Source organism: Alosa pseudoharengus, unplaced genomic scaffold (genome assembly GCF_046254945.1).
Source record: "Alosa pseudoharengus isolate Yale_2024_CS ecotype anadromous, Long Island Sound unplaced genomic scaffold, YU_APseudo_1.1 YU_APseudo_1.1_scf_16, whole genome shotgun sequence".
Lineage (NCBI taxonomy): Eukaryota > Metazoa > Chordata > Actinopteri > Clupeiformes > Clupeidae > Alosa > Alosa pseudoharengus.
The window spans coordinates 17,209,014-17,236,598 of NW_027468630.1; the positions used below are offsets into that span (position 1 = coordinate 17,209,014).

Consider the following 27,585-nt stretch of genomic DNA (forward strand, 5'->3'; position numbering starts at 1 on the left):
CGCTATGGCAATGAAAGAACACCCTCCCATCAGTTGCTATGGCAATGAAAGAACACCCTCACATCAGTCGTTATGGCAATGAAAGAACACCCTCACATCAGTCACTATCGCAATGAAAAAACACCCTCCCATCAGTGATTACAGTTCGCTGAACCAGGTGAATACATACCTTAATTGAACTTGAACTGTGAAGTCACATTTGGTCCCCGATATGTCCCTTAGAGAGCAGGAAGGTCAAAAGGTCAAAACTCAAAAACAAGGAAAACAAAACCACTGGAAATTTTACATGAAATACACGAAAGTACATGCTTTCTAGTTTACATCTGAGTATTTATTTGAGGTGGCAGGAACAGTTTGTGGAAATAGAATAGTATGTACAGGCTGCGGGGGGGGGTGGGGGGGGGGTGTACAGCTTGGTCAGGGACTTACATTGAGCTGCTGATCTGTTGGACTTGCTGAGGTGTCAATGCGAAAGCAAAACACGTCTCCTGAAAGCGCTGACTGTTATCTGAGGCTGCACACAACAACAGAGAGGAAGAGAGGGGGAGAGAGAGAGAGATGGAGAGAGAGGGAGAGAAAGAGTGAGAGAGATGGAGAAAGAGAGAGTAAGACCTTGTTTAAAAACAAAGCGTGAGACCACACAGAGGAAACAACAGCACATCTCTGAGCCACACTCTAATATAGCTATTAAGCTGTCTTCTGTTATGAAACATATGAATATTTTAGCATGGCTCTTCGCCCCATGATTAATGCGTTTGTCTTTTCTCGCATGCTAAGAGAGATCTAAGACCTCAAGTCTCTGAGTTCAGCATCCACAGAATGCTATCCAATCCACCCGCATGCATGCGTAGCCAAGCAACCAGTCATTTAGAGTTTTTTTAGTAGCCTTTTTATTGAAAGACACGTTATTATTTAGGTATTTTTGAGCAAGTAATTCGAAACATCCCTGCGTGAAAAAAAAACAGGGTATAGGCCTATGCGCTGCAGAGACTGAGAGAGAGAGTGAGAGAGAGAGCAAGACAAAGCTGACTGAGAGGGTGAGACAGAGAGCAAGACAGGGACTGACATAAAAGGGGGCAGAGAGAGAGAGAAAAAAATAATGAAAGAGAGGGAGGGAGGGGGAAAGAGAGAAGAGAGAGAGTAAAAAAAAGAATGAGGGAGAAAAAAAGAGTGAAAAAGAATAAGAGTGAGAGGGAGATGGGGAGGGAGAGAGAGTGAGATGGGAGAGAGAGGAAAAAAAAGAGTAAAAAAAAGAACAAGAGCGAGCAAGAGAGAGGGAGGCAGAGGGAGAGGGAGAGAGAGACAGAATCAGAGCCAGCAAGAAAGCGTGTGAGAGAGACTGGGCAAGCAAGGGAGAGAGAGAGAAAATGCATTAACCAAGGTTTTGTGTGTGCGTGCAAGTGTGTTTGGTGTGCAAGGTTCTGTGTGTGCGTGCAAGTGTGTGTTTGTGTGTGAGCGAGAACTGGGGCTTGTGTTTATGTGTTCATCCAGAGGCGGTATATTTGTGTGTGTATGTGTGTGTGTGTATGTTTATCCAGAGGCTCAGGCAGGGGCTCTGTGTATGTTATCTCATTATGAGCAGTGTGTGGGGGAGGGGAGGCCTGTCTTTCGTTCGTTCGTGTTCATGTGTGTGTGTGTGTGTGTGTGTGTGTGTGTGACTGACAGTGCTACTCAGGCCCTACTCTCACAGACAGGAGAGAAAGACCTCCACCGTGTATTCTTTTCCGTTCCAGGGTCAGGCATCACATCCAATAGGAGTTCAATCCACCTCTCAAGAGTTAGCCAGCCACATGCCGTGCCACGGAACACAACACACATTTGGAATCCATACGTAAGATGACTCAAACCAGCACAAGTTTATTACAAACACAACAGAAATGTGATGGTGTTCCAATGTGCGTAAATAATAACAATAATAATAAAAAAATAGATGGGGCCATCTTTTTTTTTTTTGGTGACATTCTGAAATAAAATAAAAAAACACTCTGGAATGAAGTCACTAATGTATTTTACTCCCTCAGGCAATGGAAGTGACAAAGTGAACACAATGTTCATCATCAACTGCGTGTTTTCAGAATATGAATTGCATTTCCCAACAGATGAGGGGGAATACAAAACAGAGATCCATGAAGAATAATTTCCAGTCAGTCTGGAGGGCGGAGAAGACTTGCATTTGCGGAAACCTATCCAATTAGCAGGCTCAGTCTTACGCTCGCTTGGTTAATGTGAGTCATCAGGATTGTTGACCAATCATGTTTATGTAATATGCTTTGACATGATCATTCTGATCTTTTCCGCCTAAATTCGAAAAACAAGACTTTCGCACACCTCTTCTGCAAAGGTGCGTCAGAAGACGACCAGAAGTCGTCAATCATGGAAATCAACAGAGAATCCTGCACACCGCCTCTGACTTCCATGACCTTCTTAGCCTGCCATGAAATGTGATCAAACCCCACGACCCCCAAAACATAAGCTGTTGAAGGCTGGAAATACCAGTGCCAATGACAGGGAGGGTTCTTTAAGGACAAGACTTGCACTCTGCAGCGGGCCAACAGGTGAGACAAAAAAGCCTTAACTGGCTGCCTGTATTCCGCTCCCTTAGCACAAAGGAGTGCTTAAATATGGCAGCCGCTCTCTCTAAAGCTCCCCTTTCTTTAAAGATAAGCGTACCCACGCATCCACTAAAACCCAAGCCAAAAGCCCACCTCTGAAGCACGTCCATAAACCTCTTTAAAAAAGCTCTTCGTACAGACACACACAGCCAGCACTTACAACGCAATTCACCTCCCTTTGCAGATGTAGATGAAAGTTTGTACTACTGCATGAAAAAACCCATCTACAGTAGAAATAGCTACTGTTTTTAACTCAAAGTTGCTCTCAACCCTTGCTAGGGGGAGAGCAGGTTTTGCTGTGTTCCATTTGCCTCGTAAGTGGTAACTGGGAATTGTGTCCAGAAAAACCAATACGAGTTTGTAATGATGCTTTACACAGTATTGCACAGTTAAATGTATGTCAGATAAAGATTTAAACACGTAAAACACTTTTGTTTCTACGACTTAAAAAGGCACAAACAGGACAGAACTGCTAATGAACAGTGCATATCTGTGGCTCTCATTTACTGGTAATGGGTGCAGCCATCTTGGAAATTAGAACTCGGGGGAACTTGGGGTTCCCACGAGCTGACAAGTAGGAAATATGACTTCAGGGGGTGTTCCAATTGCAACTTCCTATTCATAACGACTTACGAGTACAAATGGAACACATCATTTTATCTCCTTGTGTGTGTGTGTGTGTGTGTGTGTGTGTGTGTGTGTGTGTGTGTCCTTGGGTGGTGTGTGTGTTAGTGTGTTTCCTTGGGTGGTGTGTGTTTGTGTGTGTGTAGCCCTCTCTGCCTTGCTCCTGCACTCTAGTGTTGAGGAGCACCTTTGCTCCCCACACTGGGTCAGCACAGCTTACCACCCCAACAAGAGGTGCCAAGATCCTGAGTGCCCTCAGCAGTGTTCATCTCTCTCCCTCAGGATCTCATCACTGTAGCTGCCCGACAGCGCTGGGTTTCTGAGGCCATTACCTGCCTGGTCTGAGCCCCACCTCATCAGGGACTGAGCGCAGTGCTGAGCTGCATTTCTGTCTTCGCAGAGCACCGGAGAGCGAGCATCGGCTCACCTGCCTCGCCTCAACCGATTCACAAAGTCCTCATACGCCAAACAACGCTGGCAATTAAAGCCTGGAGGACAGACTTTACACCACACAATTAGCGAGAGCTCAAGAGCTGATGTATTCTTTCTTTTCTACAACAGCCAAGGAAACAAAAGAGAGAGAGAGAGAGAGTGAGATAAACAAGGGAGAGTGTGTGTGTAAGGGATAGAAAAAGAGAGAAAGGTTAAAAAAGAAAAAAAAAAGAAAAAATCAATCCCCCGCCCCCGGTGACTGATGCTAAAAATAGCCCTGCGGTCTTCAGCATTTGATTTGTTCTTATGAGGGGATGTGCAGACAATGAGAGTTGAACCCTCTGCTATTGCCTGCCTAGGGTGATCACAGTCTCTGTCTACGGTCAGACACACACACACAGAACAAGTATCCCTCTTTAACATTAAAACAAACCTGTTACTTGAGCAACATGACAAAGCTAAATAGTGAGTGCAATACTATCTCACTCACTCGGGTCCTCCAGGACCCGTCTCACTGCAGCTGAGCATCAGGACAAAGGGATCATCTCTTCCTTTAAAGTTTGACTGAATCTAGGAGTTTTGAAATAACCTCATTGTGCACATAGAAAAGCTACTCTTCAACTGAGATACGGTGAGATGAGAGAACCTGGGGGCTTTCTTCTTCCTTTTTTTTTTTTTTTTAAAGGGAGAACTGTGATCACATATATTGCTACTTCCTCAAATCTTTTATTATTATTATTATTATTATTAAGTTTGACTTCACCTTGAAAACAAAAGACGGTGCAATATCAAAGACATGTTCGATTCTCTGAAATGACTTCTAAACACGCGCTGCAGTTGTGAGGGCACGTTTCAAAGCTGTTGCTTCAATCTACTCAACCAAACTCGCAAACACGCTCCGGCGTCACCCTCCTTCCCTGTGGCTCGGCGTAACGCGCTGCACAGCTAATTGGGAAATTCCTGAGGTGCTGCATGCTTGCTGGTATTAAGTCACGGCTATCCTCCTCCCCGGATTGGCAGGGATCCGGCCGTCGCTGGCCGCTGGGCGTGTCCACAGGCAGGCGGGTGGACAGCAGATTGTGTTTTTGTTTGCGGGGGAAGGCTGAGTGCTCACAGCAGAAGTAGATGTGTGGTGATTTTTTTTAGATGGGCTGGTGTGTTTGCTGTGTTGCGGAGGTGTCCTGTCGTGGGCAGTGGGCATAAACTAAAAAAAGGACAATGACGCCTGGGTTATGCTGTGTGTGTGTCTCAGTGTTGGCGGAGGAGAACTTGAGATCTGTGTGTGCGATGTGTGCTAAGCTGCTGAGTGTATTCTTGTCCTGTGTGTGGGTTAGTGGGCATGTTGGTTTTGGTGTGTGCTGGCTACTTGCTGCTGAGTTAGCCATAAGAATCTAACTTGAGAGTGCATGCATGTTCAGTTTGGGTGCATGTGTGTGTGTGTGTGTGTGTGTGTGTGTGTGTGTGTGTATTTTCTGTGGTGTGCCAACAGAAACAGGGGTCGTGGTGGTGCCATGAAACGAGTCCTGGTAATGAAAACGCAGTGGAGCTCAGGATGTTGTGCAACTCCTGCTTACATACACACGCACCCATAAAAATTCCTTCTGGGCTGCGAAGGCACATCTGAGGTGCCTGTGGAAGCTTCTAGAAAAGCTCTTAAGCTCAGTTTCAAACGGCAGCCTCTACGATTCTCACGGCAGATGCGCCGTCAGTCTTTACGTCGGGACGACTCGGCTCGCTCTTCACCTCCATTTTCACCCCCCCCCCCCCCGTTCCCCTCTGGGTACCGGCGCCGACGACTCACCCTATTCTTTACCTCGCTCACAGCCCAGTGCAGAGGAGGAAAGAAAAATGAAACTCTGTCTGTCACTCCTGTGGAAACCCTCGGAAAAGGGAAAGAAGTTTGACACTTCCTCTCTTTTTCCCCCCTACACTCTCTCTCTCTCTCTCACCACTTCCCTCGCATTTCTCCCTATTGGTGGCTGTCATTATGTATGCACTGTTCATCAGAATTTCTAATTGGCCTGGATTGCGGCATGAAACGTGGTGATTAAAATCATTAATAATGCATGGGGCCCCTGTGCCGATATCCATAATGAACATAAAGCCGCAGGTCTGGAGCACGCGGCGAGGATAAGATGGTTGGGACGGCCAGCAGCACTCGCCTGTAATGTGCTTGAGAGAACAGCAAACACCAGGAAGCACGGGTAGATGCTGAGACCAAAGCCCCAGCCTCTCCACACTTACAGAGAAAGGGCGGGGGAAAGAGAGAGGAGCGAGAGAGAGAGAGAAAAGCAGCCTCTCCACATATACAGAGAGAGGGCGGGGGGGAGAGAGAGAAGAGAGAGAGAAAGAGAGAGAGAGAGAGAGAGAGAGAGAGAGAGACTGGACTGAGAGAGACTGAGAAACACTGCTCTTAACCCCCTGTCTGTCAGCTTAAACATCTCTTCTGTTCGTGTATACAACAATAAATATAAGTGTGTGTGTGTGTTTGTGTGTATGTGTTTACCACACACATGTTTTCTGTATTTCATTTACAATGTTTTGATCATTTCTATCTTTCTATCATAATGTTTTGGCAACACTGTTTCCCTTTGAACATGCCCGCCAACAAAGCACACCAAATTAAAGTGAATTGAACTGAACTGAAATGAACTGAATCGCAAAACTAATAAGAGTCAGGCTGAATGCGAGAGAGAGGAAGATAGTGTTGGAAAGAGAGAGAGAGAAGAAAGAGGAGAGCGAGAGAAAGAGAAGAGGAGAGAAACTTACTAGGTAACTCTCCGGCTACACTAAAGTAAGGACATGAGAACTCTCGAGTCTTAAGACCAATGCATTTGTCCTAACTGCAACCAGTGAAGAGGACACAGCAGGCCCTAATCCATGTTCTACACTGGGGGGAAAAAGGCGCATCCAAAACAGCTTTATAACAAAAAGCTGCTCTTACATTTAATCCCCTTTCTATCTCCTTAACCCTTAAAGGTGTAGGTTTTTGAACATTCTAAGTTCCGCAACAATTGAAGGTTCTAAAATTCTATGTTGAATTCAATGAACCCAGATATTCTTTAGAACGTTCATTTCTCAACATTCCCATCACACCGGTGTGACGGTACTCCTTTAAGGGTTAATGGCACAGCCAGGCTGGTTCACCAGGTGGGAGACGGGGCCACGCTGCGCCCCTGTCTGCCCATTACTGCCTGGATGACCGGATGACCGGACGACCAGGTACAAGGAGGCATAATCTGTGTATTATTGTTCTGTTCCCTTTCTGTTTGAATATCCAGCACTTCTGTGTGTGTGTGTGTGTGTGTATGAATGTGAATGTAGAGTCTCCATGTAATGACTATATACACATTCGATTTGTTCCTTCTGCTCCCCCTCTACAATCATTCTGAGGTTGTTATTGTTAAACTGTCATTTCACTGCATATGAACAGACAGGCTAAGAAAGCCACCTTGAACGTACAGAAATGGGGGGGGGGGGTAGAGAGAGAGGGAGAGGGAAAGAGGTATGCAAGGAACAGATGAGACACACAAGCAGAGAGAGAAAGAGAGAGAGAGAGAGAGAGAGAGGCAGTGAGAAAGAGCAAGAAAGAAAATGATGAGTGTGAGAGAGAGAGAGGGAGAGGGAGAGAAGCCCGATCTGTGCAGACAGGAACAGTAAACAGAGGCCTGCCAGACAGCCTCTCCTCTCCTGCTGCAACAGCCTCTGCAAGAGGGAGGGGGGACGGAACGGCACAGGCTGACTGATGGAGATACAGCCAGCTGAGAGAGAGAGAGAGAGAGATAGGGAGGGAGAAAGAGAGAGAGGGAGAGGGGGGGTACAGAAGGGGAAGGGGATGGGGATTTTGACTGATGGAGAGACAGCTAACACAGACAGAGAGAGAAGAGAAAGAGAGAGAGAGAGAGAGAGAGAGAGAGAGAGAGAGAGAGAGAGCTGGCACAAAAAGAAAGGGGCTGACTGATAGAGAGACAGCAGAGAGGAGGGAGGAGGAGGGAGGGGGGCTGAAGGAGATAGAAAGAGAGAGCGAGACAGACTGGAAGAGAATAACAACTCCAACACGAGAGACAGGAAGAGGAAGAAATGTGGGGGAGGGGAGAAGTGAACGACAGGGCGGGAGAGAGCGTTAGACAGGGAGTGAGACAGCAACAGAGAGGAGGGACACACAGACAGTGAGCATCTGAGTGTGTGTGTGTGCATGTGTATCTGTGTGTGTGTGTGTGTGTGAGAGAGAGGAAGGGAGGGGTAGAGAGAGAGATGAAGAGAGGAAGGCGTGCACACACGCGTCTGTGTGTGTCTGTGTGTGTGTACATGTGTGTGTACATGTGTGTGTGTGTGTGTGTGTGTGTATGTGTGTGTGTGCTGTCTTCTAGAGAGGCCTGTTATAATTAATCACACTCCTTCATTAGCGTCAGCCCTTTATTATTAGGATAAAGAGGGCCATCGCCTCAAAGCTTGGGCTCAACGTCATTCATTAACACGTGGCTTTGCTCGCGCGCTTGGCCCACAAATTGCATTTATTTGCTCCTGAAATGTGCAAGTCTTATCTCTATTTCGTTCTGGGGGGGCAACAGCAGGAACTTTAGAGCAGAAGAGGCCAGTGCGGTCCACCCTCTCCATCTCCGTAAGCAACACAATGCATTAGTCATGATGGCTGAGTAAGGTGCAATCTATGCAGCCGCCTGTCTGAGCCTGTGGCTGTTATATTCGTGTGTGTGTGTGTGTGTGTGTGTGTGTGTGTGTGTGTGTGTGTGTGTGTGTGTGTGAATGTTCCAAAAGAGAATAGGTAAGTAGGTGAGTAAGGTGGTGCAAATGTGCTTGCGCACACACACATCCTTATTTGTGTGTTTTGCTAAGTGTGCAGTTGTTCGTGTGTGTATGTTTATTTCAGTGTATGAGCGTGTGGTAGGGTATTTGCACTCACTTCCAATTCTGTGTGCGTTTTGGAAAGGCAGGTGTGCGTGTGTGTACCTTCAACATTTTGTATGCAAATGCTGTGGGGAGGTGAGAAATGTGATGGCGACGATAGGCAGCGTGTTTCTATGAGTGGCTGCTGGCGGCAAATTAATCACAAAACGCCATCTCTGGTCATTAAGATGCTAATTTATGAAAATATCTACATATCCACATATACGCCCAGATGATGCTGTGGAAGAGTTTTTTTCTTGAGAGGAGACATGAAATAAAGGACAATCTGAGCGCATGAAATCTGACACAATGCAGGGCTACGACTCAGATCCAGGAAATGGGTAAACAGGAAAGGCTAAATCAGTAGCATGTCTCCTTTAAAGACGGAGGGGGGGGGGGGGGGGGCAGCATGTTGCCGTCATGGCAACAGACAGCACAAGCTATCCCGTTTCACTGCCATTGGCTCATCATAATACTGTAGTAACAGTCTGCACTGGTTTTCCTAGGGGAAAATTCCTTAAAAATCTCCTACACTGAGGTCCATGGGCTTCAAAAACAAACATTTGAACTGAAAGTCAACACACAGACTTCTTTCCAGTTACCAGACAACAATAAATATGATAAATGAGGAACACACAAATATCTATTATGTCAGCATGATTTCAGTCAAGTTACAGAAAGGTATTCTTCTCTCAAGGTTCCTACTGGTAACTAAGGCTGTAATACTTCCATAAACTTATTAGAAATATTGTAGTCTACTGTCAAAGGGACACGAGACAAAGGACCATAACAGAATTATGCACATAATAATGCACAAAAACGAGCAGACTCCATTAACGCTTCCTTTGAGCGTATTTAAAGTGTACCTATGCATTTTTAATGCCTGTAAATTTCAGGAAGTAAATGGCCTAGTGATGGTCTAGAGTCGTGTGGCTAAGCACAACTGACTTGACTGCCATCCAGGTTAGTCATCCGGAAGACTCCATTTAACAGCTCAATTTTGTGGCAGAACAAAAAGACTGGAATTTGAAAGGATTGCTTACAGCACTAAGAAAGTAAGTCATCTGCACTCCAGATTTTCCTAGTCCTTTATTCCCATAATTTTTAAAAGCCAAAATAGCAAATGCCAAGTTAAAAGCTAAATACCACTTCTACAATAAAACATACAAGCATGAACTGGAAGTCTTGTTTACTAGTGTAAACAAATTCCTCTTATTCATTAGAGGAGCAGGACACTTGGAAACTACCGATACCGAATTGTGCCTTTCAAAATTGGCTCTGTCCGCAGCACATGATGGAGTCTAGACAGGGATGGGCAGTATTTATGATACATGTATTTAAAATATGTATTTCAAATACAAAATATTGTAATTTGGATTTTAATTGGGTTGAAGAAAATGGCTTTGTATTTTGTATCAAAATACTTTATAGGTGTGTATTTTTGTAATTTCTTGAAAACTTTAACCATCAGTTTCTTGAGAACGTTCATCATCGGAACACATGGAAACCGTTATGTGGTCCTCTGCAACATTCCTCAAAAAGTTGCCTCATGGCCCTTGGCGTCAATACAACCCTATTTAGCGCTTTCACGGGTCTCAGTTAGTTAAAAAACAACTAAAAGGGTCATGATCCTACCTGATCAACAGCGTTACACAGTGCAATATCAAGCATTCTGGGCATGGCATTGGCAATATCAGAGACTTCATTCTCCATATGATGTGTCAATGTACCATGAGTTACGCTGACATTATTTTAAGGTAATAGACCTGCATTGGGTTGCTTTGAGCCCACATTCTTTGGCTCTCAATAGATTCGGTGGTAAGTTTGTGCCACTTGGCAAGTTCAGTTGTGAGTTCTTCAGTATATTCTGATACAGTAAGCTATAAGATGTTACAGGTCAGCATAGTTGATCTGCTGACTGTTTGCAGATTTATGGCATGTCTCTTAAGCAGAGAAGGAATGATGAAGGAATAGATTAAATAGACAGATGTGGAAGGTTTGCAGTGATTTCATGCTCCCTTTGAAGAGTATTTTTTAGCATTTTCAAAATACAAAAATACAGTATTTTGTTTTGATGCATGGTGTGGCTACTTTTGTAGTTTATTTTGATGCACTTAAAATTTACTAAAATAAATAAATAAATAAATATATTTTGATGTATTTCTGCCAACAGTCTAGATATTAATACAGCACAAAATGGAATGGACTCCTGTGCCTTGGGTAAATCTAAAATATTTTCAGAGACCTATTTTCCCCCCTCGATTATTTCCTGTAACCTACTGCGCTAGATGCGCTGGTACTATTGTTGGCAGAGAATGGTGAGTGACTCCTTGCAGCGCCGGAGTAGGGGCACTCTCTCGTTTCCAGGGAGATAGACAAGCAGTGCCAGCCACAGCACACAAGCAACAACACAAAGCAGGAATGCATAGTGTGTGTGCAGTCAGTCAGTCAGTCAGTCAGTCAGTCAGTCAGACACTGGCACACAAGAAGAGTCGCAAAGAGTGCCCAGCCGGACAAACACAGATGAGCGTATCAGCAAACCCAAACACACACAAGCCAATCCAGCCGCTCTCTCTGGCTCTGGCTCGGTCTAAAACACATACAAACAAGCATGCATCCACACTCACACACAAAATCAACACAAACAAGCAGATCAACAAACAAAAAACTCACAAGTCTGTCCACGGGCCCACCCACACACTCACTCTCTCTCACACACACCCAAACACATACAGACTGGTGGGTTTGATGAGCTTGTCCAGCATTTCACTCACACGCGCACAAGCACGCAAATTAGGGGTGTGAGATATATATCGGCCACGATAATATTGTGATTGTTGTTCTAACGATGCGCAAATTACATTATTGAGCATTTAAATTACTTTGGGATAAAAACACTCGAAATCACGCATTGAAACTCCATACATTCACTAAATCAGGAGGTGTATGCAACAGAAGTGAGAGAAGCCTCTGGCTGCAGCAGAGTAAGTCACATGATCGCTAGTGGGCCCACATTGTCACAAGCACGCCTAATGTTTATTTTGTACTTCTTTCAAGTGCCATTGATGAGTTAAACTATACAGTCTATGAGTCACATGTTTTCCTACACAGTATTTTATAGAGAGAAAACATTAGACTGAGTTTTTTTAATAGTTAGTTGTAAACAAAGAATTCTTCTCATGTAAACCTTTGTAAATGGACTGAAGTTCGCTCTGAATATCTACTTTTATCGATTATGCTAACCATTAGCATCTCTATGGGATTTCTCATATACATTAGCCATAAACTAACAAATTAGTTTCTATACTGTAAATTGAAATGCTAGCCTACATGATTGCTCTTGAACATTGAAGGAAATAACTGAGATGCATTCTGTCTGGTTATATTATTATTATATTGGTTATCTTTGTAATGATGCTATTCATAAATAATGAACTGTAAAGTAAGTCAGACTTTTAAAAACACAATTTTAAAGGATATCGACCAATTATCGTTATCGTCAAAATCATATCGAGATATTATTTTTTGTCCATATTGCCCGTCCCAACACACACACGGAATTGATGAGCTTGACAAGTACTTCACACTCACACTCACCCAAGCTGGTGGGTTTGATGAGCTCGTCCAGCACGTCGTAGAAGGGCAGCCGCTGCAGTTTGACGTCGGGGTGCACCGGGTGCAGGGCAGCGGGCAAGTGCGGCAGCGCGCCCAGCTCGTGTTTGGCGGCCGCTGCGGCGCCGAGCAGCGAGATGGGCAGCAGCGGCGAGGGCGCCGCCCCGTGGTGCCCGTCAAAGGCCAGCTGTGCCAGGCCGGCGGGTAGCGAGCCGGGGGCAGCCGTCGCGTGGACGCCAGGCAGCGCCAGCTCGACCGGCGACACTAGCTTGGTGGGGAAGCGCCGGCGGTACAGCTCCTTGATCTTGAGCTGCACGGCCGGGCTGCAGCCGGCCTTCAGTAGGTGCAGCGCCTTGGTCAGCAGCTCGTGCTTGCGGCCGTGCTTGTTCCGCCCCGCGTAGCCCAGCAGCACCTGAAGCTCGGATACGCGCAGGCTCATCACCATTTGCTGAGAGAGAGAGAGAGAGAGAGAGAGAGAGAGAGAGAGAGAGAGAGAGAGAGAGAGAGAGAGAGACACACAGAGAGAGAGGTGGAGTGGGAGAAGGGAAAAGGAAGGAAGAAAAGAAAAGAAAAGAAAAGAAAAGATGAAACCAAAAAAAAGAGAGATGAGAGAGAACGATGGCATTCATTAATTCATACATCATAACTGAATACACAGTGTAGCCTAAGGCTGAATGATTTGGGAGAAATATCTACTTGCAATTTTTCTGATTGATTTGATTTGCTATGTCAAGACAAGCTCCGGTGTGATGGGGTCTGGCCCACCAACTCTGACACCTTCATCACTAACGAGATCTACTCAACAGCCTCTACGCCCTCTACAACACAAGCCATCTACAACCACCACATAATATATTTGGAACGCGAGCGAGAGAGAATCAACCTGCCTCTGGGTGAGACGGGACAGAGACCACACAGCACCTCTGCAGGCTTCTCTCCCTCTCTCCCCACCCCCTCAGCTCTCGTAAGCACACACACACACACACACACACACACACACACACACACACACACACACACACACACACACACACACACACACACACACACACACACACACACACACACACACACACACACACACACACACACACACACACACACAGAGACACAGACACACACAAAGATGTAGCCCCCCACAAATACAGACTAGACACAAACTTATGCAGACAAACATGTTGATGTAACCCTCATGAACATGCACACAAACACATATAAAAGAGATGACTGAATCACTGATAGCCACACACACTAACAAGCTTATAAACTACACGTACAGTACGCGCACACACACATCCACACACACATCCCGGAGGGCAGGATGTTCCAATGCCTACTGGCAGTGTAATGGCCTGGCTCATGAAATATGCATGTGGAGACAGAATCGCAACAGTCTACTGCAGGACAGCATAACACACACACACACACAGGGCGAATGTGTAACATTCCTTGGGCTCGAAAGAGGGAGCGTGAAAACAAACACAGGAGGGACCAGTGGAGAAAGCCACCACATTTACACACACACACACCGAAACACACACGCACACACACAGCGGAACACACTCTGACACACACCAACACACACTGGAACACACTCTCACACAAACACCCAGAGGGGACTGGTCTTCATTGGGCAAACACGGCGGACGTTCCACTCCATGCCACTACACACTCAGCCACAACACCACGTGTCATCATTCCATTAGGCTCTCCCACACAAACAGGGCAGGGGAGGTGCTGATGGTGTGTGGGTGCGTGTGGGTACGTGTGTGTGTGAGACAGGGAGGAAGTGATGGTGTGTGTGTGCCGGGGAGGTGCTGATGGTGTGTGTGTGTGTGTGTGATGGTGTGTGTGTGTGAGTGTGTGTGTGGGTGAGACGGGGAGGAAGTAATGGTGTGTGTGTGTGCCGGGGAGGTGCTGATGGTGTGTGTGTGTGTGTGTCTGTGTGTGTGACGGGGAGGTGGTGATGGTGGGGTGGCACTGTCTACTGTTCAATCTTGCCTTCCAGCTAGAGTAACATCTTACAGACCTGGAGAGTCCCTGTTCTCTGTCTCCCAGGACACTCACTGGTCTACAGGGCAGGGCAAGAGGACTGGTAGGCATCATTACATCAGTGTGTTCACAGTGTCACCACCAGGAGGTGGGACGGGGATGGGGTGTCAATGTCAGTAGTCGTCAACGCAGCTAAAGAAATTCTTCCAACAACAACCTGTCAGAGTTGGCCCATGAAATCACACTTGCCAAACACAAGTGCCTCACTGTAGCGACGCGACTGGGATCATGAGTCCACCTCGAAGTTGCACTGAGAATTTGCTGGGGATCAGGCATTCCTCAGTTCCTGAGTCTTGTTGCTGTTATAGCCTAGTGTTAATGGTATTCCATCCATAGCTATCCGCTGATCGCACAGCGCTGGAATGTTTGCAAATGGCCCTCTGCGCGGTCTAGAATGTTCTTTTTGTCATGTCCTCCCCCAGCTGCCTCGGCCGCACGCCTAGCAGGGAAACCCCAGAATGCATCCATTAGACCGCTCCTGTAATCATCACTCCTGTCTCAGCTCTGCTACAGAGGTGCCAGTACAGAGATTGCATTCACACACACACCAGATCAGCCACTCCAGAGATTGCATTCACTCAAACACACACAATCAGTCAGTCTAGAGATCACATTCACACAAATACACACACCCCCGATCAGCCAGTCCAGAGATCGCATTCACACACACAAACACACACACACACAAGATCAGCCAGTCCACAGATCACATTGACACAAACACTCGATCAGCCAGTCCAGAGATCGCATTCACACACACACACGCGATCAGCCGGTCCAGAGATTGCATTCACACAAACTCACCCCATACGTCAGTCCAGAGATCACACATGAACACACCTGATCCACCAGTCCCGATATCGCATTCACACACACACACACCCTCACAAAACAGCCAGTCCAGAGATCGCACTCACACACCCTCACACATCTGAGCAGCCAGTCCAGAGATCGCACTCAAACCTCCCCTCACACACCTGTGTCAGGCCTCTAGTTCAGTCAGAGTAGCCAGATAGTGGGCACTTCTAATACGCCGGGTCTTTGACTGTGCACACTTTCCTACCTTAACAACGCGTCCAGACTCCAGACCACGTTGGAAGCGGCCGCTGCACTGCTTTTTATTAATGAGTCGAGACTATGTGAAAGTCACGCAGATTGGGGTATATGATGGGAGAGGACTTAAAGTCTCATGAATCTTATGTCTTATGAGTCAGTCAGTCCTGCAAAACCTGCAGCGTACCGACTCTTCCGGTCAGAGAAGCCTTGTTGGTGTGTGAACGAACGCACGTGTGGGTGTGAGGGTGTGGATGTGCAGGCAATAAACCCTGAAGGAGGGGGGGCAAGCCAGGCTCTGCTCCTCCCTCTGGGGCTGAGATGAACAGTGTCAAGCCTGATTACTCATCGGAGGGGCTGATTAGACGCGCCAGCGGCGGGCGTTCTGGGCACGGAGCTCGCCACTCCACTGGGAGGTAATCACCGTGTGTTGTGATTGAAAGAGGATAGATGACCCCCTCTGGCCCAGCCGTCTCATGGCAGAAGAAAAGAAAGAGAGAACAGAGAGAGAAAAAGAGAGTGCAGCGAGAATGGAGAGACAATGAGACAGAGGGGAGGAGGAAGAGATGGAGGGATGAGTGGAGGGGAGGAGGAAGGGTAAGAGAGGAGGAGGAGGATAGGGGTGAGAGGAAAGAAGGAAGAGAGAAGAGAAGAGGAGGAGGAAGACGAGTGATGATGGAGAGACAGTGCCACGAGAGGGAGGAAGGGGCAGGATATGAACTGCTGAGCTCCAAACCAAATGAAATTCTCCACGGCTCCAGAGCAAACAGACACGAGTGCTAAGCTCGCCGCGCTGATTTAGACATCAAACCCAGGAGCGCTGCCTGAACACCCTCCACCCCCATCCACAATACCACCCCCCGCATGGGCCAGGATGAGCAGAGAGCTTCTGATCACACACTACCCCCATCGCGGTTACACACACTCGCAACACACACAGACAGACAATGTTACACACCCACCCCGGCCACGGATCCCTGCACTTCCTCCACCAACCCCCCAGCACTCTCTCCACCAGACCAAAGGTCACATGTCCCTGGAGATCGGATCCGTTCCTTCATTTGCTTATTGAAGTCATCCCCCAACCCCTTCATCTGCCTGTAGCCTGCAGGCCTCTGGAAGACCTCACTGGCAGGCTGTCTGTCTGTCTCTAGATAAGATACACCATCCTCCATCCCCTCACAGACCAGACTCCTACTTAAATGTTAGCCTACAATTTAATGTACAATTAAAATGTTTGTGTTTGTGTGTGTATGTCTGTCTGCTTATGTTTAAATCACACATACTGTTATATGATTCAATGCTATTTTATATTCTGATGTTTTTTACATTTCTGTACGGTATACGCGCAAATCTATCTCTTTTTGAATGGTCATGCCAATAAAGCTTATTAAAGCTTTATTAATTATAAAGCACCACTCATCTGCCTACCACCCTCTGCAGCAGTGTAAAGCAGGCCCCAACAGCAGGAAATGGACAGAGGACGTGGGAGATGGAAATAAAGAGAGAGAGAGAGAGAGAGAGAGAGAGAGAGAGAGAGAGAGAGAGAGAGAGAGAGAACAGGAGCGCAGCAACAGAAGGTTAAGGAATGAAAGAATAAAGGAAGAAAGCAGGGAAGGAAGGGAAGACAGTACAGGAACAAGTGTGATCATGACGGCAGAGGATGAAGCATGTCTGTTCATCTCAGTCTTCACCCTCCGTGTGAAGCTGCCACCCACCCCCCACCCCCCGCTGTGACACCGACACGTCAACCAGTTAGAGGGATGGAGGAGCGTTGACAGGCCCAACCATGTGACCGCAGGAGGAGCAGGGCCAGGAAGACGGGACATGTGCATCTCCGCGGCGCCACCTCAGATGAGAGCTTAATCCATCAGGACCAGCGAGGAGATGCGCAAGAGCCCGGGCGGCTATTCAGCAGTCGCACCACTGGAGCGGCATTTCTCAAAGTGCCACTTTCAAGAAACACACACACACACAGGCTCATGCAAACACACACACACATACACACTCACACACTCAAGAGCACACCTGCAGCGGGCCCAACAGAAGAGTGGAACACCTGCAGTCTGTAAAAATGTGTCGGTAGACTGGGCACCAAAGCTGTGTGTGTGTTGCATATGAGGGAAAAGAATGAATCTGTGAGAGGAACAAACCCTGCATAAGGTTTTCTACAAAGATTTCTTCCTTCATATAATTACAGTTGGCAGAAGACTGCGCTGAAACAATGGCAGAACTACAAGAGATTTTGAAAGACGTATCAACTTCAAGGGAACGGAGATCGCATTTTCAGTGACATGACTGGCTGTGCAGGCCTAAATTTGCTGATGTACTGTGCAACTCTTTGACTAATGTTGCTGGAGAATTTTACAGACCGTTGTTTAGGCATTTTCCCACTTATATTAGGCAACAAAAAATGTATTTTTATTCATTTCATTTATTTATTTGGCTGATGCTTTTCTCCAAAGTGACTTATATGTCAATTAATAGCAGGGCCAGTCTCCCTCAAGTAACTTGGGTTAAGTGCCTTGCTCAAGAAGACAGAGGTGGTAGCCAGCCCAGAAATTAACTTGACTCCTTAGTAACTACACTGCCACCCCCCCAATTACATTTTTCTGGAGAACTTGAGTCATTGTCAAGGTCATCCAATCAAAACATATGGAACCAGTCACTCTTGTTTTTTCTTACAATTAAAACTCATTTTTATTTATGATAACTGATATTCTTAGGCTATTATTATTATTAATAATAATAATAAGCTTAATGTAGGCTTTTCGACTTTATTTTCAACTAGCAGTATTATTTTTAATTAATAATTGTTATTGGTTATATACTGCAAGTCGCACTGGAGAGAAGCATCTGCCAAATGTCATAAACACACACATTACTCAAAAAGTTACCCCTATGAATCATCATCTTCAGCGCCACTGCTCACATTCTGGTTCCCGTTATTTCGACAGCTGAACAGTGAAAATATAACAGACAAAGCCAAAAATGTATGAAAGATCATCCTATATTAATGCACCAACAAGTAATATGACATCATCTACAGTGCCATCAGTGCCTTTTTGAAAGATGTCAAGCAAAATGTTTTCCAGCACTGTTGTCTCATGCATACACGCAAGTGCCCAAGATGTAATCAAAATCTTAGAAGTCTACCAAGTCAAGTCTCTGCTGAGATTTCCACCATTTTCACTGCATATTAAAATACCTCATTTGTATTTTTCTGTGACAGTGATCGTTATATCCCTATTATTCATTCTAGAAACCAAGAGAGCATGGGGGAGAAACGACAGCAACTGTGGAAAGTTTATTCCAAACAAGAGACGGGTCACTTACAGTTTGTTTTGCTTTTAGCATCATTACGCTTGCCAAGCTATATGGTCCCAATTAAGCAGCACAAAAAAGATGGAGAAGAACTCATAACCAATTGGGCCATGTGAGGCATCTGGTCAGATGGCTGAAAGGGCCTTAAAGGACGACAGACAGATAGATGGGCCTTCTAGGTGCATAAAGGACAAGGAGAGAGAAGGGCAGAGGGAGAGTGATCAGTCTTTCAGTCTTTGTGTGCGGTATTATTTGCAGTGAGCTTGCACATTCTAGGGAGCCTGTATCTGTGTGTGTGTGTGTGTGTGGTCCTGGAGGGTGTGGGGACCGCTCTCCTCTCTTCCAAAACTCTCTGTTTGGGTCCGGAGCTTTATTTACTCCTCGCTGCCAGCGTAGTCTGCGAGTTCAGAGTCTTTGTGCCGCGCGGCAACGTGTGGCGCCATGCAAATGCGGCCCCCAGCTCCTTACCTCTCTCTCTCCAATGGCAGCGGAGAGGAAGGAGAGAGAGAGGAGAGGCGGCAGGCCACAGGAAGTCAGTGGGATTGAGGGGGATAAGATCATAACTTATGCTGGGCCGTGCACTTCCAATGGAAAACCATCCGCACCACACAACCAACCTGGCTGAGGACAAGACCATCACTATGAAGAGAAGTGCAGAAACCACTCAGTGGCACAAACACACACTTACACAAACACGTAAACACACTGTCCTTCTTTCTCACACACAAACACATGCAATCACAACATTTAATATGAAAGGCGAAGCCTACTTCCTACGGCTTCATTGAGCAGCAGCCAATTCTGACACACACACACACACACACACACACACACAAACTCGCAACCTGTCCATTATGGGAAGCCCTTAAATGCTATTCTTTATGAGCCAGCCCTGCAAGCACGCACACATGCAGAGAGAGAGAGTGTGTGTATGAGCAAGGAAGAAGGAAAGAGTGTATAAGTGAGGGAGAGAGACAGAGAGAGGACATGAGCAAGTGGGGGAGAGAGAGAGTATGTATGAGTGAGGGATAGAGAGAAAGAGCAAGCGCATAAGCAAGTAAGGGAGAGGGAGAGAGTGCATGAGAGAGAGAGAGAGAGACAGAGAAAAGAAATTGAGCAAGAAAGGGAGAGGGAGAGAGATAGAGTGAGAGAGACAGGGAAGAGAGAGAAACAGAGAAGAGAGAGAGAGAAAAGAGAATGAGCAAGAAAGGGAGAGAAATAAACAGAGTGAGACATACCAACTGAGGGGAGAGAGAGCAAGTGAATGTAAGAGCGAGTGGGAGAGAAAAGGGAGGAGGGAGAGCAGGAGGAGAGAGGGAGTGAGCCAGAGTGGGGGTGGGGGACAGAGGGGAAGAGAGGAGGAGGAGGAGCGGGGAGAGTGAGACAGCACAAGAGAGAGAGAGAGAGAGAGAGAGGGGCAGGAATATGGAAAGGGAGAGTGTATCTGACCACTCCAGAAAAGATCTCATTCCCATCAACTGTGTATTTGGGGTGGTGTGTATGCTTGTGTATGCTCACGTATGTGTGGTTTGTGCCTCATTGTGCTGTGTGTGTGTGTGTGTGTATGTGTGTGTGTGTGTGTGTGTTTGCGTGTGTGTGGTTGTTTTCTCCCTGAGTGCCAGCCCTGCTCTGCCCATCCCCCACTCCCTCTCACTCTCCTGCTCACTCCCTCTCTCTTTCTCTCGCTCTAACTCACTCCTCACTCGCTCTCTCAATCACACTCTCTCTCTCTCTCGCCTGCTCTCCCTCTCTCTAACTCATCCCCCCCACCCACTCTCTCAATTACACACACACACTCTCTTGCTCTCCCTCCCTCTCTCGCTTGCTCTCCCTCTCTCTCTCCAACTCACTCCCTCACCCCCCTCGCTCTCTCAATCACACTCTCCCTCCCTCCCTCCCTCTCTCCTCCTGTAGCTGAGCTGGCTGCAGCTCAACCCTCGCATACCTCCCTGCATTGTGTTGCCTGCCTGCCTGCCTGCTCGCTCTCTCTCTCTCCCCCTCTCAGCTCTCTCTCTCGCTCTCTCTCTCTCTCTCTCTCTCTCTCCCCCTCTCAGCTCTAATGTCATACAGCACATTGTCTCAGCGCGGAGGTGAGAGCGCCAGGCCAGCAGGCCAGCAGGGCAGGAAAAAAGCTCATGTTCAGCACAGGGCAAGACCAGCGCAGACGACCAGCTCGGAGGTGGACTAGTAGGAAACACAGTAGCCAATCAACCCCCCCCCCCGCGCCCCACAGGGACGCCCAGGCCTGTCCTACCCTGAACCCCCACCCCCAAACTCCAGCCCTGGGGGCCAGTGACCCAGAGAGGGTTGGGCTGAGCTGGGGGTGACTGGGAGACTCAGACGGTCCTCCCAGGGGTGCTGCATGGCCTGGGGGCTGCAGTTACGTCTGTCTGGCTAAAAATACCTCCTGCCTGAACCAGGTGTGTGCCCCTGGTGTGTGTCACACCCGCAGCCTTCACCGGCAGCTCTTGCAGCGACAGTGCCAGCATCAATGGGATGTTATCAAAACAAGGTAGTTCTGACGGAGTGAGTGTGTGTATGTGTGCGTGCGAGTGTGTGGGGGTGGACAGATTAAACAGCCCAGCTGAAGCACACCTGCAGCCTTAAAGCCAGGCCCTGGATTTAACTCTGTCCGAAATCAGATTCCGCACACAACGCAGACACACACAGAGATGATTATATGGACATTAAGCGCATACTAGTCATCACGTTTAGTTACCGTCCTAAACCCCGCGTTAAAGTTCTCCGCTGACATTAAAAAAAAAAAAAACAGGGTAGAATTTAATTTCATATTCAGAAAGGTTTGCTTGCTTCAGGCATATCGGACAATTTGATCACCTGGCTCTCTCCCAAGTATGAATAAACTGCTTTATGTGATTTTAGCTAGTACCCTGGGCCTGCTCCTACACAAACTACTCGCCATGCACGAGACTTGCACAGAGAGTGAGGAAGAGGAAAAATGAGATTTAAATGGATTTTTCTTTTGTACAGTCCCATGTGCACGGACACCAGCCTCGACTATTGTTACCACCGAAGAGACAAAAATGGCCAAGCTCTAAGATGATAGCTCCATATATACAAATCTATGATGGTTACATAGTATCATGTAACAGACGTGCAATAGTTGTGGTTGTGCCATATATATGTTTTTTCCTGTTGAGAGACATTTTTACCTTCTAAAGGTTGTCCCTGTTCACTAGAATGAGCACTGTTGGTAGTCAAGATGCTTTTAAATGCTCATTACGCAGTATTTTCACAGGTACTTCCACACTAGTCTATTCTTAATATCTTCAAATTCATACGGACCACATTTGGTGAGGACAAGGCCACATCAAACATACAGCAGCTTACCAGTAGCACGGGCTATTTTTGTGATATGGGTCCAAACCCCACAAAAGTTTACAGCTTTTTCAGAATGCCATTGACAAAAATAATGCCATAATACTTAATACAGTATATACAGTAAGCTAGTTGGCTTTAATCAGTGTCACTACCAACTGAGCTGTAGAAGTCAGTTGGTTTTTACCACGTTAGCTCAATAGCTTTTGACAAAACCTCTACACTGATGCTCGAATACTTTAAGTGAGTGCAGTTTTTTAAGTTCAGTTTTGCTCGAAACAAAATGTTGTCTTTTGGTAGGATATCCATCTAGCCCCACGCAACAACCCATACCCAAATAAAACATGTTACATAGGCTGCACAGCTCGATCAGAGTAGATTCATCTTCTTCATCTAGCCTCTAAAAGATTGCTTGGCCCCTCAGACCTCTCAGCTCTTGAGTTCTAGCAAAAGACGCCATCAAGGACGAAGACTACCAAGGAGACGCAGTTAGCCTCACTGCCGTTCAGATGAATTCAGCGTCAAGTAAACAAAGCACTTTCACTATTTGCAAGTGGCAAGTCAAACAACAGCCTAGCCTCAGCACATGGCCTACAGTAACGAGTGACATTCCATGTGAAACCATGTCCTCTTATCGAGGCACTGAGACGTGGAATCACTCTCAACAATCCCCCACACCCATTATTATCAGAATAATTTCCTGATTCCAGATTACATCAGTCAAAGTTATAGAAGGGCCTGTTTGGTATCTTTTTTAAAGACATTTCTGAGATGGTAGGAAGCAGCAGGCCACAGGCCACCCAGTGGTAGGCCGAATGGACATTGCAGAACTATCCAATGCGCCTTCTGCTGTCTTGATAACCACCAAGATCCCCAACATATGAAAGGCGGCACATGCAAATATAGTCTCTACGGCAACATGAATATCTGAAACCTCAGTGATTCTCCCCCCCCCCCCAATTTCCTGGTCTCGACGTGGGGAATCTCCAAAGATGTGTCCCGTGTCTCAGCTTACTGCAGGCAAAGCAGCAGTGGGAACACGAACAGTGACTGGCTCACCACACAGCTCTGGTCTCTCTCACACCTGTGGAAGGCTTCGAGGGCTGGAAGCAAAGCTTAACAAACATGGCTGACTTCGCCAGAAGTGTGTGTTTGTGTTTGTGTGTGTGGCCCAAGTGGGGTAGATAGGAGATGAGAGGAGAGATGAGAGGAGGAGTGGACAGCCAACAGCAGTAATAAAAAAAGAAACGAGCGTGAACGAGAGCAACAGTAAGGGAAGGAGGGTAAAGAGAGAGAGCAAATAAAAGAGGAAATAAAGGGGCTGCTTCTCTCCAGAGCCTTCTGCATCCACACATGCGGAGAAATGACCACCGCTGCATGACTGACTAACTTACAGGCTGCAGGCCTACAGAGCTAGGTGGAGGACATCAAAGGGGTCAGTATCAGGTGACGAGGTACAGTGAAGAGGCACTAAAGCACACACACATGCACATGCGAACACACAGATAGACCAACCCACTTCTCTCTCTCGAATATAGAATTTAAGAATATTAACTCATGTGGAGCTATACAACAGTCTTCCCTAAAATTCCAACTTCAATCTGCATTGTTTGAATGTCAATTCATCTTGTTTGTTTGACATTGCAGTCAATGTCAACTGCAGCTAAGGACATATCCTTATACAGACATACCTAACAGCTCACATATATTCATACAAGCATCATGGTAAGAGACATGTCTCATCAGCTGAGCGCAGCTCCCAGTAAGCAGTAGGGGTGTCACGATTCTCCAAATCCTCGATTCGATGTAATTTTCGATTTTAAAGTCACGATTCGATTCGATTTTCGATCTAATTTAAATATTACTATAAATGCATTCCTTATATGTTATTTACTCTTTTTGGCCTTTTCCTTCTTTTTTTTCGGGGGGCTTTTATTTTGAAACCGCTTTGAAACCGTTCCAACCGCGAGGTTGTAATGTAAACAGAACTAACTTTAGGCTAAAACAGAGACGTGAACATAGTAAAATGAAACAACACAGAATGTTAATTTGATTGTTTCAGCACACTCCGAAGAGACCCAAGGTTAGTGTTCATGGAATATGTACTTATAAATGTGCATTTTAAGCCTTAAAGTAACTTTGGACTGTAATTAGACCATCTTTTCACTTGCTAAGTTGAGTAGGCTAAGTTAGTTTTAATTGACGTGAATGAACGAATACTTCCACACCGGTGATTTCAAAGTAGCAAGAGGGGCTTTGATTTCGGTAGGTTGATGTGTAGGCCTATATTTTAACTGGCTGCAGCCTAAAATTAGAGGAGTGTTGACGCTGCAGTTCAGCCAGTGCATGTGTGTTTGTGCGTCTTGCCATACATGCTGAACGTGACATTGGGGGTGTGGCTGCATCGTCGATTCTACTTTTAAGTTCGAAGTTCGAGATTGAGATGTAATTTCGATCGATTTCGAAATAAATCGAAATCGTGACACCCTTAGTAAGCAGTAGTCTAAATAGACTATACTGTAGCAGAGGGGTATTCCCATGGTGCTATTCACTTTTCTCAGGTGTGTTTTAAAAAAATGCACAAACATCATGACATATTGAATTCTAGCCAAAGCCTCAGCAGACGACTAATGAAAAGAAAAAATGCCCCTACCTCCCTCTCTCTCTCACACACACACACACACACACACACACACCTAGTGTCCCTGGTCGTTTATTTCCCCCGAGTGAGGAGTAAATGAGGCACTTCAACACAGGCTTCTTCCTGCTCTTGCCACCCTCTGCTCTCATTTCACACCGACGTACAGGATCTTAGGGCGAACTCATTACGGAGTAGGTCCTCTCACTTGGTCAAAGAGATTTTAAAATAGCCGCGTCTCCATCCAACAAGCTTTTTGTCACCTCTCTTCATCAACCTGTTTAACCTCGTGCAACCTAAGACAGCACAGAGAACCCAGAGAATAAACACGCAGCAAACCGTCAGAGGGAACAGGCGTATTGGTCCATCACTCACAGAGATGCTGATTGTAACAATAAAACTTGTTCCAACAAGATATATATTTAAAAAAATCACACATGCTAGAAACAAAAACAACCCAGGTCAGGCACAGACCAAGTTTACACAAGGTTCCCTACTAAGCTGCACAAGAAGCACTGGCTGACATGGTCCCTTGATACAGATTCACAATTCACTTGACATAGGGCTTGCTTTTTCTACCATCAGGCCTACAACATTGTTGCAGCCTAGTGTGCAGTCAGTCTTTACAACAAGCCCAGCACTCAAACGCCACATGGGCAGTGTGCATCACTATTCAAGCTTGACACTTTACTCACAACCTGTAAACTGAACTTTTGTGGGACAACTTACCTTCTTCCCTGCATTTAAGGCTGATTAAAAGACACCCCTACTCTCCCACCTGTTGAGTTCTTAAGCACCACTGTCCTTCAGTCTGGTTTAATTGTAGTGGACAGCGTGCATTCAAACACCTTAAAACAAGCACAAACCTGCGGACAGTACATGAGAATAGAAGGAAGGTACGAGAAAAAGCCACATAAGGCCTATCAAGGTGGGCATAGGACCAATGTGATCTGATCATAATGACCGAGCCATCATCCAGATAAGACTAACATTATGCTACCTTGTCCTCCTTGATGCTGCCACATCCTCCGGTAACTAACCCAGTAATGTGCAAGAGTTCAAAAGGAAGTACTCTATAAAACAAATGTAAGATGCTGTCAATTTGCACATCTGAGCGAGGCATAAAAAAATATATAGCATTTAACAAGGATTTACAAGATGTGCCCTATTGTTCTGGATCAGGAAAACATTTGCATGGTAAACATTCAGATATGCCAAATATAAGACTTCTGCATAACAGCAACATCTAGACATATCAGTTACTAGAGGGGCAGGTTTGGGTTAAATATCAAAATAATAATAATAATTGTGGAACTTCTCATGACTTCTGAATATCGCGACAAATTAGCGCCACTAGTGGAAAAGCGATACCAACGAACAGGTGATGCATCAGAAAAAAAATATGAAAACGCCCGCGTAAAAAGTGATTTTATGAGGAGAGTTTGGTCGCACGCAGTAGTGGGTGCTTTTCAATGACAAACAGCCTAATTATACGTAGGCCTGCTCCAGCGAAACAGTTCTCATCATTCTATTGTCATTTCAGATGCACGTTCTCAAGACTGCACGTTCTCAATGTTCAGAGCATACAGTATCGGCTTAAATACAGAATATGTGAAATATATGGACTCATATTCAGATGCAAGTTAGGTTGCAATAATACAATTCTCCTGACAAGTGCGAAGCCCACAGGTGTTCGCTTGCTTATCGTTGACAGAGACCAGTGCAGGAGCCCGCTTCTAAGGCACAGACATAGTGAACAGTACTCATGTTCCAATATGCTAAGATCTATCTGCTCCAGCTCTAGTTTTATCTTTAAGCATATGTCACCACAACACCTGCAAATATACAAACACATCGGCGTCGCTCGGTGCACAGATCTCTCGGTTAAAATATAACGTTCATGTAAAAAAGTAGCTTGCTAGCCTAGCTAGAGAGGGACACCAACTGAGAACACACAAATAGCGAAAAACTCTTTAGCGAACACTTCTTCCACAATGCCTAATGAACAGGGCAGTTGTAAATGCAGAAGTCGCTGAAATATTCTGATGGGGTGACGAGGACAAGACCCACTCAACTCGGCATCAACAATAATACGATTTGGGCTTTTAACGTTCGTTAGCACGGAGCTAGGAAGAAATCGTATTGTGGTAAATGGCATAAGTTTACAGGCCTCTTTGACACCAACGTGAATACAATGTGACCGCAAAATATTCGTAATGTTTTAACAAAGCGCCCCATTGATGGTTCAGATTGCAGTGATGGATAAAAGCCAGTAATCTTGATAAAATTTGAGGGCTGCGTTTTACCTTCAGTTCCGCACTCTCCGCCATCTTGTAACTCCTAGCGCAGGCGTGATGTAGTCTCGTCACATGGCCTGGGAGCGCGATATGATAGCATGGGATAGTTCAAGAGAACAGAATTTGCAAACAAAAACTTCAAAGATTTGTTCACAAAGTCAACACTCAGTTGTGAACTGTTGCCGAAGCATCATAGACATCCACGAATACTTTTTTTCCGCACACGCATTTGTCTTTGGTGTTCAGATTCCTTAATATATTATAATCTATGGCTAACACAGTCGTGATGGCAACATTTCGTAAATACATGGAAATGCAAGGAAAATGTTAACAATTATCCCAACTAAAGTTAATTTATATTTAGCTTTTTTCTGATAAATGATCGTTTTAGGCCGAGTCCGACGCGTCCATAAAACGAGTCTTTAGGACTGATCTTTGTCTGTGCAGCGCCTCTACGATTTCACCTTTAGAATAGGCTAGTTCTCGTCGGGTCGGCCCGACAGGACCCGCAGGTTCGGGTCGAAAATATAAGCAAATGACTCGGGTCGGGTCGGACCTCGGGCTTAACCTTTTCTGCTCAGTGAAAAAAAAAAAAAACATTTATTAATCAACGCAGCTGTTCACCGTAAAGAAAGTCTGCTGCTGCGTGCAACGTGCATCATGAGGGGCAGGGGCAGACGCTGCGTGCACGCCTTTA

General features: G+C 46.1%; 1 protein-coding gene across 2 annotated transcripts in view; it reads right to left on the bottom strand.

The window, feature by feature from the left end:
• Positions 1–26,927, bottom strand: part of pias1a (protein inhibitor of activated STAT, 1a) — a 41,786-nt gene extending 14,859 nt beyond the window's left edge. Inside the window, exons 1-4 of one of the 2 annotated variants that reach the window (XM_076287256.1) lie at positions 26,898–26,927; positions 12,171–12,633; positions 430–514; positions 170–217 (exon numbers count right to left, since the gene is read on the bottom strand). In XM_076287256.1, the coding sequence (XP_076143371.1) occupies positions 170–217; positions 430–514; positions 12,171–12,633; positions 26,898–26,921 (620 nt within the window). In that variant the 5' untranslated portion in view covers positions 26,922–26,927. Of the gene's footprint in view, positions 1–169; positions 218–429; positions 515–12,164; positions 12,634–26,897 lie in introns of both variants that reach the window. The other variant, XM_076287255.1, reaches the window with a different exon arrangement.
• Positions 26,928–27,585: the final 658 nt, after the last annotated feature.